General features: G+C 36.8%; 2 gene segments (V, D, J or C); one reads left to right on the forward strand and one right to left on the reverse strand.

The window, feature by feature from the left end:
- Positions 1-8,278: 8,278 nt before the first annotated feature.
- Positions 8,279-9,901, reverse strand: LOC141332992 (immunoglobulin lambda constant 6-like). The segment is given in 2 exon segments: positions 8,279-8,592; positions 9,883-9,901. Coding segments are annotated over 2 exon segments (333 nt in total).
- On the forward strand, positions 9,896-10,385 carry LOC141332732 (immunoglobulin kappa variable 3-11-like). The segment is given in 2 exon segments: positions 9,896-9,975; positions 10,057-10,385. Coding segments are annotated over 2 exon segments (378 nt in total).
- The last annotated feature ends 3,030 nt before the right edge of the window (positions 10,386-13,415 follow it).

Here is a 13,415-nt window from a genome sequence, read left to right on the forward strand (position 1 = left end):
GTGACTTCAAGCACACTTATAAACACGATGATACCGACGCACGTTCCGCATAGTTACAGACAATAACAAATATAGCAAAGCATCATATTTTGTTGTGTTATATAGATTCAATTTAATTCATTAGTTATGACATTTGCCGATTTTCTCACCACACAGACAGTCGATTATTGTCGATGCTATCACTGCCCCGGTTAGAATATTCTCAGTGTGACGTTAGCCTAAAAACCGACGTTAGCTTCAAAATAAACCTGTCGTATGCGACATAAAGTTAGTAAATAGAGCTTACCCGTGGTACTGGTACAGCAGAACTCTTTAAAATCCATTTTTTGATTTTTCCTCCTTGGTTGGGGATGTAATCGTCTTCGCTGAAGTAAGCACTGCACACACGAAAATCCTTGATACTGGATATATTAGCTCCCGCAGAGTAGCCGATGGCAACCAGCCAAAGCTGTCTCATAACTATATCAGAAACAGGAAAACGATGGAATCTGAACGGCGATCCCTGCACATTCTTGTGGTCACAACCTGGGAATTTACAAGTTCGCACCATTGTTAATTTTCTACTTTTTACGTCGTTGTCATTCGAGTGTGTAATGGAACAGCTGATCGGAACGTGCGAACTGACAGCAGCGCGGATTGATGGAAACGGAAAGAATATAGTGCCGATTAAAACTGAGGTATGATTTTTGTTAGGAGTGTTTTTTGTGATGTAAATTAATCAAGCTTTGAAACGCATATATTTTTTTCACGTAAAAACGCACAGTTTTGAGGCCCCGGAAACTAACCGTGACTACTTTCTTGAAAAACTTCCAGCGGCCAGAACTCTGACCAGGGAGGTGAACGCAGTGTGGGTCAGTGTGTATACACTATAGTGCTGATAAGGATTGCATACAACTTCATGTCTTAAATGCCCGAACTATCCCTTTAAGAAGTTATTTACGATGGTTTTTAAGAAGATTCTTTTCAAGAATTTGAATTTTCTTAATTTTTGTCTTAAGAACAATCTTAAGTAAAAAGATAAGAATATTCTTATTACTGACCCCAAACTTTTGACCAGTAGTGTTTAATGTTACAAAGCTTTAGATTTAAAATAAATGACGTTCTTTTGAACTTTCTATTCATCAAAGATGTTCATTTCAACACTGATAATCATAAATGTTTCTTGATCATCAGATCGTCATATTAGAGTGATTTCTTAAAGGTCCACTGAAGTGCCTTGAAACACGCAGCGTTATTCTATGTGGTGACGTACTTTTAACTGAAACAAAAAGATATCGCCCAGCCCCACCCACTAATTTTGAATAGCCAATAGCGTTCCATTAATATCTGCTCGGGCCAGAGCCGTTGAGCTCGGTAAAGCCGCATTTGTAAGATAATGACAGCCACAAACTTATAAATTAACCCACAGATTCAATATGAAACTTGCTAAAACGAAATAGTGATCATAATCATGCTGAGGCTGTGTAGTTGAATACATGCCGACTGCACATATGAGCGCATATGATCTGCTCCGCGTCTCTGTGTAGGGGGCGGGACACTACGGACTCTAGAGAGCATTTGATTGGACAGAACGTTTGATGAGAAACTGAAGTGCACGGTGATATCATCCAAATCCTTGATTCATATTGGCGGAAGTGACCAGACTGTAAGTTTTGAATGCTCATATCTTGTAAACGCGAATTTTGTCTTTGTTTTGCAGCACACTAGCTTATAGATCACCTTAAGGCTAATATATTCATACTAAAAGCCAAAAAACTTTAATTTTGATTTCAGGGGGACTTTAAGGATCATGTGACACTGAAGACTGGAGTAATGATGCTGAAAATTCAGCTTTGATCACAGAAACAAATTGGGTCTCCTTACTGCGGTTATCCATGCCATTCGTCACATTTTTGTCACCTCTAAAACATGGCTTGTACAATTATTATTCCACGCTGGAAAACGATAAAAGGATATTCCGTTCTTAAGCTTTAAGCCACTTCTATCGTGAGAATGACTATTGCAGTATATAACACAGCAGGTAGACGGCATCTTGAACTCTTTCCTCCATGCAATCAAGTCTGGCGCCTAATGTTTGTGCCGCGGATTCCCAAAATGCTTTCCGTTCCCCACTGAGAATACGTCATGATGACGACACATTAGCGATCCTTATACATTAACAAAACCTAATCCATGTCATGTTTTCCCCTATACCTTTAGTAGCTCGTGCACCGTCAGTGAGTTAGGGAAAAACAAACAGAAGAAGAGCGCGAAATCTGACAGACATTTGGCACATATCTATGAATGGTAAATATACTGTTTTTGGCTGACATAATCCCTTAGATAACGACCAGGTGAATTTAACTAGAATTTCGAATTGTAGAATTTGTAAATTTCGACTGTAATATTATACAGCTTGTATGAATGGGGCTATTGACAATCTAGCCGACAGCTATCTAACGTTACTGTATACACGCTAGCATGTAGCCTGGCTTTAAAGCAAACTGGGATAGCGGTCAGAGACAGGCTTGTCAAATGTACTGTACCAAACCCAGTTTTTAAAGCTAACGTTAGCGTTTTGAGCCACAGTCCTGTTCTCCGAAATGGGTTATTGTTAGCAAGTTATTTTAGAGTCCTGCCATTTGTTCTTTCTTACTTCACCATTTTCATCCCTTGGAATCGCGTTGCTGTTATATTTCACAGTAGTGGCCAAAAATGAACAAGAGAAAGACTGCAGCAGCTGACATCCGTAATTTCTTTGGAAAGAAAAAGAAAGTAAGTTTCTGGAGATTTTAGGCATTTTTAACAGAGAAGTGAGAAGTAATTAATTTAATGTTCTAAGGTACCGGACAGCATGACATTAATAGCTCTTTACCCTTGTATGGTGTTCGGGTCTGTAGGACCTTTACTCTGTCCTCCTCCTGTCAGGCCTTGCTGTTATGTGTGTGTATGTTTGTGTGTGTGTGTGTGTTCTTGTATAGTATATGGTTTATGAGGACACATATGTGTATAATGACTTGGGTATTACAACGTAAACATGGTTTATGAGGACATCTGTGTCTTCATAAACCAAACGGCTTAAAAAACATACTAAATGGTGTTTTTTGAACTTCAAAAAAGGCCAAAAGTTTTCTGTGATTGGTAGGTTTAGGAGTAGGGTTAGTGTAGGGGGATAGATTATACAGTTTGTAAATTTGTAAAACCATTATGCCTATGGAGAGTCCCTGTATGAACCACATATCTGTGTGTGTGTGTGTGTGTGTGTGTGTGTGTGTGTGTGTGTGTGTGTGTGTGTGTGTGTGTGTGTGTGTGTGTGTGTGTGTGTGTGTAGTGTGTGTGTGTGTGTGTGCGTGCGTGCGTGTGTGTGCATGCATGTGAGAGAGAGATTGTGTGTAAGTGTGAGAGAGTGTGAGTGCAAAAGTGAGTTTTGTTTCTACCCCTGCCGTTCCCGCACAAGGTTACAATTCTTAAATGTGATCTAACAAAGCTAAAGAGGAAATATTAACCATAAATGCTGTTTATATTGCTTGTAATTGGGATGAAGTAGCCTAAATATCTGTTGAGTATTTTAACATAAATTGTTTGATTATGTTGAATTAAAAACCCCAAAATGCAGCGGGTCCACCAGACCCACGAACACTGGCTGAATATCAAAAATATGAACACCACACAAGGGTTAACTGACATTCATTGTGAGTGAATGTAACATTATAGGGTAAGATGTGGTAACAAGCCGCCCCTAAGAACAATGTTTAATTATTGAAACAAAAAAGCAGAAATAGGTTGGACAGAATTGATAGAAAACAAGTCTGCAAAAGCTTAATAGCCATGAGTGACATCCGCAAGAATGTGTTCGGATCATTTTAATAAAAGTGTTAAGGGTGGCATGTTACAAAGTATGCACTGGTTCATTTCATATGAATATTTAAAGGGATAGTTCACCCAAAAATGAAAATTCTGTCATCATTTACTTACCTTCAAGTTGTTTAAAACCTGTAAGAATTTCTTTCTTCTGCTGAACACAAAAGAAGATATTTTGAAAAATGTCTGTAACCAAACAGTTGATGGACCCCATTGACCTACTATGGAAGTCAATGGGGTCCATCAACTGTTTGGTTAAAGACATTTTTCAAAATATCTTCTTTTGTGTTCAGCAGAAGAAAGAAATTTTTTAAACAACTTGAGGGTGAGTAAATGATGACAGAATTTTCATTTTTGGGTGAACTATCCCTTTAAATTAAGCTTTGTGACTTAATAGCCTGTATGCTGATGCTGTAATCATTACAGGGTGAGTATACGTTGGTTTGACGATCAGATGTAATAAAATGCCTTGTTGTGTTATACAATTACAAACATTTGGACTCTGACTTTTATTTTATTTTGATTTAAAAAAATGTGTGCATGCGCCAACACAAAAAGTCCCACAGCTGTCCCCCCCAATGTGTGATTGACAATTTAAGTGAGTTTTGATTTAAATTACTAGGTCATTGAATACCTATTTGAAGACTGTGTTATTGAGTTACACAGTTATACATGTGAGGGTGTTTAACACTTGTGAGATAAGTGTTTGGTTTATTTTCTGAAATTGTAAATCCTTTAAACTTATTTAATTTGACATTTCATTTTACTACAAAAGACTTGAATTTTCATATTTTATTTTATTACATTTCACATTCAAATATATAAAAAGACTTATAAGACAAGTATTTGATTCAATAGTCTTTATTGCTGCTGAAGGGAATGGAATACATGTGATTGTTACAGATAATCATAACTGTGACACGAATAATGTTACTTTAATATAGCGGGTATCATTACTGGGGTTACAGACATATACAGTACATGTACATTATATCATCTTCCATTAACTCTATGATCATTGCAAAGTGTAGCCAGTATTTCTTGTGTATCTAAATAAACAAATGAAAGAACTCAGACAAAACACACACTGAGGCCTGATATTTGACTCACATGACAGATTGCAAAAGCATGATCAAACTACAGACAACTTCTGTTAACTTTGAGAAACAAAATTTGAAAGGAATAAAGGCAAACAGCTTTGTAATAAGTAATGAGTGGAACTTTTTAACAATGTCTGCTGAGATGTTGAGATATTTAATGTCTTCTTTTATTTCAGTTGACATAATCTAAATCTGCAGCTGTTAGTTGTAATTGTGTTTCTGCTGGTCTCTTCTCCTGTTCTTGCAGTTTCTTTTTTCTTTAGTGATTCCACATTTTTAACATGATTAACGCTTAATTAATCACTCAATTATCAAATTAACTCCACTATGCTTCAGTGCAACACCCTACCAGTGGTTTCCATATAAATACAAAGCAGTGTTAATCATTAATTTTACATTGTGGGATGTGCTAAAATTCAAGACTTAATGATAGACCACAAACAGCATTTTTACACATATCTCTTTATCCAGGTGCAGAGGGCAATGAGTAGATCTGAGGTGTCAGATTGTGAGGAAGAGATGTTTCATTCAATTTATGAATAAGGATTCAAACAAGCAACTGATCATCATTGAGCCATTAATACTGCTTATGTTTCTGCCTGAATTAATAATATAAATAAGGTGATTAAGTAGAAAGGGCACAAATTTAAACTGGCCATTTTCAAACATTTTAGTATAATTATTGATTTAGCTGCATTTCATAAAATTTGTAACCAGGGCCTCATTGCACTAATTGATTAAATAGCAATTACAGCAGTTCAGGTAAATGCAGGTAAAAGTAGAATCTCCTCAGGATTCATTGACTTAAATATTTTAATTATTTGAGTCAAAATCTAATAAATGAATCTATATTGTCCTGATATCGCACCCGTCTCATTGTGAGCACAGTTTATACAGCAGCTTTTGCATGCAGAGCAGTGGCGGCTGGTGCTAACATTTTTTAGGGGGGCACACACAAAATAAATCACATTGTTAATACAGGCTTTATTATCAGTAAAGTAATCATTAAACATTTGTAATCATCCAAAAAAAAATATTAGCCATTTATATTAATGTGATTCAGAGATGAAGGCCATAATACTAATATTATCCACACGAGGGAGCCACAGGATAAATCTCAGTTTAAAGACAGTGAAAATAAATTGATTTGTAGTAAAACATTGCATATAAATTAATTTTCATAAAGTTATATATAGTCCGATATAATAAGTAACTGTTATGCAAAAACTGTAAATACTAAATACTTGTAGACCATTAATTGTTTTGACCTAATTATAATGGTATTGACAATATATTTGTCAAGTTGGTAGACATAACTGAATGTATGTCCAATTAAAGAAGGAACATCTATCTATCTATCTATCTATCTATCTATCTATCTATCTATCTATCTATCTATCTATATATATCTATATATGTGTGTGTGTGTGTGTGTGTGTGTGTGTGTGTATGTATATATATAAATAATATTGTGCTTATAATAATACTAACATAAACACTCACAATTTACTTGAAAAAAGACGTCTATTGTGTAACTGCATCATCAGACACAAATCATTGTGCTTGTACCCCGACGATCGAGTTAAACTGCATTGTTTCAGTTACTCTCTGTGTAGTTGTCCACAATGTGACAGGACTTTGAAATAACAAACAGGGAAAACGATAAAAGGCATGACTTTACATGACTTTATCCAAGCTCCATGATTCGTAAGATTGTTTTATTTTTTGCTTCATCTGAACGGCTTGTGATCTCACCGAATTTGGTGGAAATTGCTCTTCGCTCGTTAAGTTCGCCATCATTTTTACTCTGATTGACCGCTCATCAAAAGAAAAAAACAAAAACTTAAATCTCGCGGTATTTTCTGCTGCTTGGGGCAGAATTTTCAGCGCCCCAAGGCCATAAAATTCGGAGAGACTGATTGGCCGCATATTTATTAATTTGCCCTAGCAACAGTACATGACTGGCTATTTGGCTGAACTGCAGGGGCGCTTTTTCTCAGCGCCCCATGACAGAAACGATACAAGTCTGTCTGTGGAAATTCACTGGTGAATGAATGTCACTAGGTGGGAAATGTTGTATATGTTTTCATATCGCATGTAGGCACATACTGGTGGGTAAAACCGAATTAAAAAACCTAATTTGTAAAAATACACTTTACATTTTTAGCCCCTTTTATCAGGGAGGGCGGTGCCCCAGCGCCCCCTATGGGCCGGCCGCCACTGATGCAGAGGGTGTTTTGCATGGATAGCACAAGCTTCACTGCTCTGCAAGTGTTTATAACTCTATGAACTGAACATGAAATGGTCAAGAGCTCTTCATCATCAACCAACAATCATCTTTGTCTGGACTCTGGCAGTGTTTTGTCAAGGTTTGGAAAATGATTTAAGTTTGTATTTTTCAAAGATAAATGACTGTGTAAAAAAAAAATGGCTTGTAATTTTCTTCACTTGACAGAATCCATTGGGCAGGTGACAGTGACCCAAACTCCCTCAAAGCTGCTCACTCAAACAGGAGAAGTCAAAATAAAGTGTACAACTAGCATAATTGATGCATGTTGTTGTGGTGGTACTGCATGTATAAGCTGGTATCTAAAAAAACCTGAAGAGGCTCCTAAACTCCTTATTTATGGAGCAGATCAACTCCATCTAGATTCAACGGCAGTGGATCTTACACAGGTACTGATTTTTACTCTGACCAGTGGAGTACAGAATTAAGATACAGGAGATTTTACTGTCAGAGTTATAACAGCAGTGAAATGTTGACAGTGATAAAGAGTCGTACAAAAACCTCTGTCAGTCAGAATCAAAGTGACTGCACTCATACAGATGAGAGATACTGCAGCTGCTCTACAACACAATCACACACAACACTGACCAGTGAACAAACACATAACACAATATCATTACAATCATCAATATACAATACAATCAGTCTTGTAATTGTGAAGAGAATGAGTCAGTGTTTGAAAATGATCATCATATTTTAGGTGTAATATATTATCCCTGTCAATCAAACTCAACAGATAATTATGGATTTATATGATATTTTCATGTATCTTTTCACTATCTCCAATAAATATGAGTTTGTCTGGGCTGCTTGACTCTTGCAGAAGTGAAACTGCTGTGTTTCAGTCCAGATCATGTAACCAATCAAACAGTGACACTGGGAGTGTGGACTGAAAATCTCATTTGCATTGTCGGGGTGAAGTGACTCTGATCCTCTCAGAATAGAGCAGCACTGTCTCCAGAGACCATCTTCAAACCCCGAGAGCTTTATTTGACTAGATTTACTGCTTCTGGAAAACACCTGAACAAACACTGCATGCATCTTCATCTAACTAACACTGACTCTTGGTGAAGGAGACCTCATGAGGAGCTCCATCGTGTGTTACTCTGCAGACGTACAGCTCTCCCGCTTCCCAGCGTACTTTGCTGAGGGTCAGGACGCTACTGCGGCTATATCGTCCGTCCCGCTCGCTCTCTGCGCTGGTCACGACCCCCTCATTGACCTCTGAGCCGTCCAGTGTCCAGCTCACCTGTGCCCCCTGTGGAGAGTAAGAGCTGAGCAGGCAGAGCAGTGCGGCTGAGTCTCCAGAGATCTGCAGAGAAGACGGCGGCAGCAGAGACACTGAGGGCTTCACTGTGGGACCCGCTGCAGGAGACAAACACAACACATTCACAAACACAAAGAAAACACACTGCAGCTCCAGCACTCTTTTAAACCAGCATCATTCACAGCATTTCAACAAGACTTTTAACAGCAGACATGTGGAATGCAGTCAAAATCACAACAGTCTCATTATTCGAATGTGTACCACAGTGCTAAAATCAAATGAAACGCTCGTACAAAAACCTCTATTCCACTCGAGTGAACACAAACTCCAGCAGAGAGAGAGCAAACAACACTTCAACACACTGATAGTTGAAACACATCAGCTGTTGACACTCAATCATAGTTTTGGTTAAATTATTATTGTTTTTATTATTTATTTTTAATAACAAAACACTTTCGCACAAAATCCTTTTGAATTGTTTGTCATTGCTTTAAGAACAACATTCTTTTCATAACCAGATGAAGAGTTTAGTCCTTTCCTTTTCAATATACATAATTCATTTTGACTTTAAATCCTATATTTCTAATTCATTCTCTTGTTATGTGATGATATAACATTTTTTAAAGAAATATATCTGATGATCTGTGACCTCTGAGGTTACCTTTGACCTATTCTGTTCTTCATATGCAGCTCAATCATCATAGATCACAAAACAAAACAAAAAAAGCAGATTAATTGAACATTTTTAATGCACACTAATCTAGTAAAATGTACTTTTATTAAACTCATTGAACAGTGATCAACAACAATACAAAGTAGCTTAGTAAGTAGCACTTGTTTCTTTACAGCATGATGGTCCCTGGTTTGAGTCGTAGCCAGAAAATGAGATATTTTAAAAAGATTTCAAAAGTTACTAAACATTGAATCTATTACTTATGTTTATTCTGTTCATATTCCTTTTGGCTATTTAGTTATGTCAGTTATAGAGTATGTGGCAAATTACATATTTTACACAGACTCTTTCTATGGTTTCTCACATGCTCATCGCACGGAAAAGCTGCAGTTCTGTGCAAAAACAACATACAAATGGTGTGTGTTAATGCAGCTTGTATTGTTGGTGAGTGCAGTGTGACTACATTGTTCAAGAAGTTTAGTAAGTATCTTCTTGTCATGGCTCATTCTGCCTACATTTCCACATAGATTAAAATAAAAACCAACTGCATGGACAACATAACATTAGTCAGAATGTAAAATCAAATATACTGTAATATGGGTTTGGTAGCAGCTCAATCTGTTGTAAATCCTGCCCACTTGTTTGCATTGTCAGCACATGCTTCAGTGCTCTGAGAGTGTTTATAGAGCTGTGAGTTTAACACTTCATCACTGACAGCAGAACACAATCTTCATCATCACACAAGACAAAACTACAACAATGAACAACATCATCATCCTCATCTGGACACTGACTCTCTGCATTCAGGGTAAATATTTAGTCTTAACATCATTATACACATCTAATGTACAGTCCAGTATCCACTAAATAAACAAATGTCTTATTTCAGAGATATGGGGACAAGTGACAGTGACTCAGAATCCAGCAATAAAATCAATCAAACAAGGAGAAACGGTTACAATCAGCTGTAAAACCAGTCAGCCTCTTACTAACTGTGGTAAATGTGTGTCTTGGTATCAGCAGAAACCTGGAGAAGCTCCTAAACTCCTTATATATCATGATTCAAACCGTTACACTGGAACTCCATCTAGATTCAGTGGCAGTGGATCTGGTACTGATTTCACTCTGACCATCAGTGGAGTCCAGACTGAAGATAAAGGAGATTATTACTGTCTAAGTGTTCACCTGATCAGTGGTAGCTGGATGTTCACACAGTGATAAAGAGTCGTACAAAAACCTCTGTCAGTCAGAGTCACAGTGACTGCACTCAGATACAGATGAGAGATACTGCAGCTGCTGATGGGAGGATGACAAACAACACAGTGACACAGTGTATCAAACATTTCAGAGATGATTTATTTTATGATACAGTTGTGAAGCATCTGGCAGAGAGTGAGGGTCTGAATCCATTTTAAAAATGTTAGGAGAAACAACAACAAGAATCCAGAGTGTTCAAAACTGAGTTGAGTGTTCTCAAAACTGAGAACACTGTTCAAAACTGAGTTGAGTGTTCTTAGAGAGTGTTCTCCTAACAATAAAAATGTTAGGAGAAACAACAACAAGAATCCAGAGAGTGTTCAAAACCAGGTAATGGTCAAACAAAAGCAAACACAGGCATCTCATAATATCCAGACTCATAAAACCAAGTGAATAATCCACAATAGACCACTCAGAATTGCAGTGCGAAACAAACAGTACTTCACACTGAGTGAACAAACAGTCAGTGTTTTAAATACAGTACAATCAGAGTTCAGGTGAATGTAATGACTGGTTGAGTAGTGGCTGAATGTGTGATACTACCAAGGACATATAATTGTCTATAAATCAATCAATACCTGTGTGGTGCTTGTTCATCAAAACTTGCTGCCACAATGTTAACAATTTTCCAAGATTTCCCTTGTCTTTATAATATTTTGATGTCTAGATTTGACTGGGCATCAATATGACGTGCAACACTTTGACAAGTGCAACACTTTGTTATTATATTTACAGTTTTTTACAATCGTTTTTGCACTAATAACTGAACCTTAATGTAATTTTTCAAAACTCTAGATACAAAACTCAAAACAGTCGTTATTTGTAACACAGGCTGTCCAGTGTTTAAAACTTTGCATATTGCGTTCATATCTTTAAAGAAGCCTTGCATTAGCAGTTGTTTCAAAAAAACGAATTTATTATGAAATATTTTAGGAACATTAATTTAGATCACCCATACACAAGTTACCCATAGTTTCGATGTGTTTTTGCTAGTACAAACATTAAATATAGTTGTACAAAATATGTGATTCAGGTTTCTTTTTTTTTTTTTACTTTAGACTAAGAACAGTACAGACACAGTGGTATCATTGAAATACTGTAATGTGGAATTTACTGATAAAATAAATCTCAACATAGGTTTTCTAAAGGAAAAATTTAGATTCAAAGTTTTAGCTGTTTTTTTTTTCAGCAGGGTACAGAATACAGTTTACAGTATACTGTACCCTGCTAAAAAAAAACCTGCTAAAACCAGCCTAGACTGTTTGGCTGGTCTTAGCTGGTTTTAGCTGGTCTCCCAGCCTGGTCAGGCTGGTTTTAGCTAGTGGTTTCCCAGCCTGACCAGACAGAAAAGTGGCCAATACCCCTCTAAAACCAGCCTGCTGACCAGCTATGACCAGCTAAAAACAGCCAAACAGCCTGGGCTGGTTTTGGATGTATTTTTTTTCAGCAGGGCTAATTTGTGTACCAACGTCCTTTATACATTTTTTTTTTTTTTTTTACCAGGGTAGCCATTAACTCATTAAAACCACAAAAGCAATAACATAAAAATGACATCTTGTATTCAGTAATGTTGAATATGAAAATGTGTTCTGTAAAAGAGGTACATGGGGCCATAGAAGCCATATCTGATAAAGAATGAAATATGACATCTATAGATACATGGTAAAAAAAAAAAAAAAAAAAAAGTACTGCAGAGGTACAATTTTGTTCCTGGGCAACAAAACATATAAAGGTACCTTTAAAGGTACACAGTGGGTCCTTATTGTACAATTATGTACCCAAAAAATGGTACCCTTGGTAACACCCCAGTGACAGCTTGTACCCTAAAAGGTATAGTTTTGTACCGTTTTTTCTGAGAGTGTAGTGTGGTCCATCTGGGTCATATTCTGTGGTAACTGGTGTCAAATGATCTATCCTGAAACATGCACTATTTTCCATAAAAGCTATGCTTGGGTAATGCAACAGTTACTTATCATTTTAAGCAGATGTATCAACTGATAGTTCAATCTTTGTAATGAAATGAATGCACACTCATCTCAGATGTAATGTGTGAGTTGCATTTTGAAATAGTAATACTTTGATGTTAAGTTGTGTCATTTTGAACAGGTGATTTAAGTTCAATGAACAAATGATCTTTGGCTTATATGTATTGTATCCAAGCATTTGAAAAATGTGTTAAGTGTTTTGAAAAATGTGCATTTTGATCATTGGTTGTGAATTATGTGTCTAGAGTTTTGAAAAATGACATTACGGTTCTGTTATTAGTGCAAAAACGATTGTAAAAAAACTGTAATATCTAATTATATGTAATATCTAATTATTATTACATTTGACTTACATCGGAAAGGTTTCTGTGACCTCTCATGAGATCTCAGCAAAAAGTCTCATGATTTATTTCTAGAACAAGATGCATGATAGGATACATTTAGCCTCTAGTTTAACCAAGGATTGATAGCTAAAAAAAAATATATTGAGTGATTCTGTTCCTCTCAGAAAAGACAGGCTCCATCAGCAGATGTTCAGCGTACTTAGTAGTACTAAGTACTTAGAAGAACAATCAAGACATGAAGATACAACTTCTTTAAATACTCATTTTAAAGTATATCAACTGTGTAAAAGCATTCATGCAGTTGAGTTTGATGTTGCTTGTGAAAACCAGAGCAGATGTTAAATGAGAGAGAGTAAAGCTCAGTGTGAAGAATAAATAGAGTCTCATGTGCTGTTGGTCTCCATGTGAGACATCAATGACAATCAAGAGGAGAGAGTGAGTGGATCTACTCTGAACACTGATCTCTCCTTACCTCTCCTCACTGAGAGCCTCATGAGAGAGTCTCCATGAGGCCTGATACTCCTGAACATCTTCAGCTCCGACTACAGTCTGAAGGGAAGCCTGTGTTTGTCTCACATTGTCACGCTGAGACGAGTAACGGACAAACAACGACGTAATACAAACGAAAAGACTTTAATAATCCAAGGAGCAGAACAGGAAAC

This window comes from Garra rufa, chromosome 4 (assembly GCF_049309525.1).
Source record: "Garra rufa chromosome 4, GarRuf1.0, whole genome shotgun sequence".
NCBI classification, from domain to species: domain Eukaryota; kingdom Metazoa; phylum Chordata; class Actinopteri; order Cypriniformes; family Cyprinidae; genus Garra; species Garra rufa.